Consider the following 4690-nt stretch of genomic DNA (forward strand, 5'->3'; position numbering starts at 1 on the left):
TTATTGAACTCAAGTCTCCATGGTGGGGTGAGTAATTGATAGGGGGAAAAAAAGAGTCATTTTGGGGGTGACTTAAACCCCGAGCTGCTTCTCCTCATCATGCACTCATGTGAGCCAACTGAGCAGCCATAATGCTTGGTAAAACAGTAAAAGAACCAGTCAGTATGTCTTCAGGTGCCCATAATTTCTGGCAAAGGTCCTGGTTCCAAATCTCATATGCGAGCAAATGTTCACACAGAGCAGTGAGGGAACACCAAAACAACAGAAGAAAAATCTACGGGGGTTCCAGGTGGTCCCCAGCTAAAATGATGGAGAGTTGGTAACCAAATGGATCCGTATAGATCTTTTAAAGGACAACTTTGTTTTTTTTTACAAGAAGGGTTCATATTAAAGATGAGTGTTACAATGTTTTAATTTACTTCTTTTCTATTGTTTTAGCTATTTTTGATTTCAGTGGGTGGGGGCATGCGTACAAGTGGCTAAATGTGTCTTTTTAGACACAATAAGCCAGTGATTTCTTTGTTACTATTTACAGTAACACTACTAGCCCACATCTGCCACATCTAAGATTGCTGTACATCTTGGGAATGAGCTTATTGTGTCTAAAAATACATATTTAGCCTCTTGTACGCATGCCCCACGTATACTGAAATCTAAAATCGCTAAAACTATAGAAAGCCGTAAATGAAAACATTTTAACACTCATCTTTTCTTTTCTCTAATTACAAGTTGTCCTTTAACTCTTGAGAGGTGTAAAATGAAACCAAATAGACCAATAAATTATTGTTAAACATCTGCATAATTTACAAGAAGTCTACACAATTACAGTACAGAATGTAGAAGAATCGTTAATTTGATCAACGTTTTGCCTGTTACCATATCATGGAATTGTGGACGAAATCATTGAAAAAGAAAAAAAAAAAATCTACGCTTTGTGTCTGAGGCTAAATCTCATCAAATGGTGGTCTGTGGCTTGAATGCCGAATCAATAATGGTCCTCCTTGATATGATTTATCAAGGGCCCACAAGACCAAATAAAGCACACAGCAAACACTTAAGTGTTTATTTAATACAAATCATTTTACTGTGTATCTCTCTCTCTCAATTTTCACCTATAATGACATGCCCAGTGTAGGGACACCAGGGTTGACATGGTTAAATCACTGTGATTACAGAACAGACAGAGCATGCAAGTCGATTTGTGTACATCATTTTTAAGATGGTTAACGAGGCCTGCCGCCTGATTGCAAAGGCTCATTAGATGTGTGTGACCAGGACCCCAGGTGTGTAGAGAAAGAGCAGATCTTTGATGCCAAAACCCGAGTCTTTTTTTAGATAGATACACTTAGATAGATGGATGCTACGGTAGTTTTTTTGCCACCTGGATCTCCACTGTTTGCTTTCATCACCCTCTGATACACTGTGCCATATTGTATTTGTCTGGGTGGATAAAGTGTAAGCTATTCTCTCTCCATTCATTAATAGCCATCTGGTCCCTCAGAGAGAGACTACTTATGTTTGTTCCTCCCAACATCCAGCCTTTCTTCCAAACTGTCCATTGGTACGTTGGTGGCAGATTGTGGAAAATAAAATAATAAATCAAAACCAACAGAATTCAGTTGAATTTCTGACCAATCGCACACAGTGACAGGCTAATTAGAAACATAATGAAGTGCAGGAAGAGCTGAAAAGAACTTTGGCATTGGAATGTGTTTGTTCGTTTTCTCCACAATTACATCATTTTGTTCTTATGACCGTGCTGAACTTCATTTCAAGTATGCTGCACCCATAACACATTCATAGCTGCAACCACACTACTGTTGTTGGCCTTTAAGCACCCTACTGGACAGACAGACAACACTGCTACTGGACACACTAGGGGTTATATGCTTGCTGCAAGGGCACATTGACATCAGCTGAGACATTTCTTGTACATGTCTTTCTATTCCATGACCAGCTTTCACACCACCAGCTCTGTATTGGGGATTTCAATCAACAACTTTCTAAGCCACTTTTTAAGCCTCTACTCTACTTCGAGTGGCATCATATCATTTACCTTCAGAATTGCTAGTCAACAAATGTCTGGTATGATAGTGTTTTGTGTGCGTGCGTGCGTGCGTGCGTGCGTGCCGTGCGTGCGTGCGTTGTGTGCGTGTGTGTGTGTGTGTGTGTGTGTGTGTGTGTGTGTGCGTCTCACAGTCAGTGTGTGAAATAACACACTGGGTTGGATTGAATAACATTTGTTGGCCTCATGTCACAGCAAGTAGTTCTCTACTGTTGTCTAATTTGTGCAATTCAGGTCAATTTCCCATACAGTAGATATGGTCAGCATTGTCTATCTTTGTTGTAAAAGCTTATGTCTCTCTGAGAGTGTAAAAGGTGACCAAAAAAAGAGTAAAACAGGGGAAACTTTGATTTTAAACCTAAATCTCATTGTTCTGATGCAAGATCAATCGTGCATCAGAAAAAAGAAAGGTCTAAAAATAATAACTCAATTGGCTCGTTAAAATGATCGAGAGGTCGTTAAATGATGGAGAGGTTTCTCTTTAACACTGATGCTGCTACAGGGAATCGCAGCGGAAGTGGTTTACTGGTGCCACTAAAAATCTCCCATTCATTTTCCCCATAGACTTTTACAAAAATATTTTTAACAATTATGTTAAGCCAAAAACCAAGCCATCCAGGATCTCAGTGAATCATGACCATAAAACCTTTGATCATATATAAAAACATATTTGAATATTTAATTATTTGATATACTGCATTTAGCTATTTTAAATTTTCTTTTCACAGAAACAAAGGTTTCATGATCATGATTCACTGACATCCTGGATGGCTTGGTTCTAGGCTTAACATAATTGTTATAAATATTTTAGTGAAAGTCTATGAGGAATGAACAGGAGATTTTTTAGTAGCACCAGTAAACCACGCCCACTGCGATGCTATATATCACTGGTTCTCAACCTGTGGGTCGGGACCCCCAGGGGGGTCCCCAATCATTTTGGGGTGTCCCCAGATGATTAACGTAATGTGCAACATTGTTTTCTCACTCAACAGTAAAACCAGCATAAGGTTTAAGTGTATAGACTAGGCCTATAGAGGGTATCTGCACATTTCTAAAGTGACAATTTAAGGACTTTTTAATACCTCTAAAATGACAAATTAAACATTGGTCAAATTGTCAAATATTATAGAGGCAGAAATTTTGAAAATAGCGAGGTGTTGTGAGCATGTAGATCTGTTATTTTCACAATAGAACTGTGTTATACAAAATATAATGCCTCAACTCTTCCCCAGTTAAAATATAATTATTTTGGGGGTCGCATCCTGAAAAGGTTGAGAACCACTGCTTCAGTCTACCCTGTGTCCCTGCGTCCGGCAGGTAAGGAAAATGGGCTGAGGTGTGTTTTCTGGATGGTGACGGTGTTTACCATACCTGGAACAAAGCTTCCCTGGACAACATCTTTATACGCCCACCAACCCTCATGAAGCTTGGATGTGATAGTCTGACTCTGAGCTGTGCAGGAGAAAGAGAAGAAATCATTACAGTACAGTTTTTGTTGTGCCAATAAAATGCCTGCAAAGTATGTGGAATTATTATTGTATTGTATTGTATTGTATTGTATTGTATTGTAGTTATTAAGAGAAAAGGCAGCATAATAATGACAGACAGCTACTGGGTGACAGTTGATGGAAAGACGAAAGAGATTAGGCCTATTGTCCAAAAAGTGCATGATGTAGGCTATAGTCCCTTTCCTGGAAGGGATTGATGACACTGACAGAGAGGTTAAGTCTGCAGTGTGTGTGTGTGTGTGTGTGTGTGTGTGTGTGTGTGTGTGTGTGTGTGTGTGTGTGTGTGTGTGTGTGTGTGTGTGTGTGTGTGTGTGTGTGTGTGTGTGACTAAATAACCAATTTCAGATAGGCCATAATCTCTGCATGACAACTTTTTGTGCCCAAATTAGTGTGGTGTAGAATAGATATAGGCCAACATTATTTGAATCAATTCAGTTGAAATCCTGTCAAAATCACTGTTTAGCCTCCTGTAATAGATGACGCACTCTGCTTACCTGATGATGTGCAGATGAAATATGCTTGAAAAATCAGAGATATGTCCCAAACGATATGCATTCTTCGTTCATTTCATGCTCAGTTCTTTGCTCAAGCTTGTGCACAGAGGTGATCGGTCAAGTCGCACTCCAGGACGACAGACGCAAAACTTTGAGCAGTCATCTTCCTCCTTCCACCGATGCACTGTCCTCTCTGCGTTGGAGACTTCAAAGCTGTCACTGCGCCCTGCTCCCGTTCCGTTGATTTAGCGACACATTGTTGATTTTTTTAATAGACTTGCGTCCAATAGTTATAGACTGCCCATGAATGCGATATGAGAAATGAGATATCCTTTCTATCAATGTTATGAAAATATTTTCGCGCACAACTTCCCGTCCCAGCGATGCAGAGCGCTCGTTGGAGGAACGCAGCTGAGGCTGAGGAGAGAGAGAGAGATAGAGAGAGAGAGAGAGAGAGAGAGAGAGAGAGAGAGAGAGAGAGAGAGGAATATCTCCAGTCTCAAATAATATGGCTTAAATTATATCATAGCGACGTCATACTCATAATCGTCAACCAGGCTATAGTAAAGTATGTGCCTGTAGGCTATTATGTGCAAAAGGAGTCTCGTTGACCAGTTTTAAGG

The 4690-nt window shown here is 40.0% G+C and overlaps 1 protein-coding gene across 1 annotated transcript in view; it reads right to left on the reverse strand.

The window, feature by feature from the left end:
• The window catches only part of LOC308283334 (carbonic anhydrase-related protein 10-like), a gene marked incomplete at both ends in the record, with an annotated part of 123282 nt that extends 119154 nt beyond the window's left edge, over positions 1-4128 (reverse strand). Inside the window, 2 exons of the mRNA XM_080723751.1 lie at positions 3437-3517; positions 4068-4128. Of these exons, the coding sequence (XP_080579877.1) occupies positions 3437-3517; positions 4068-4128 (142 nt within the window). The remainder of the gene's footprint in view (positions 1-3436; positions 3518-4067) is intronic.
• Between the last annotated feature and the right edge of the window lie 562 nt (positions 4129-4690).

The sequence above is a fragment of the Nannobrachium achirus genome (genome assembly GCF_963921795.1).
Source record: "Nannobrachium achirus genome assembly, chromosome: 4".
Classification (NCBI taxonomy): domain Eukaryota; kingdom Metazoa; phylum Chordata; class Actinopteri; order Myctophiformes; family Myctophidae; genus Nannobrachium; species Nannobrachium achirus.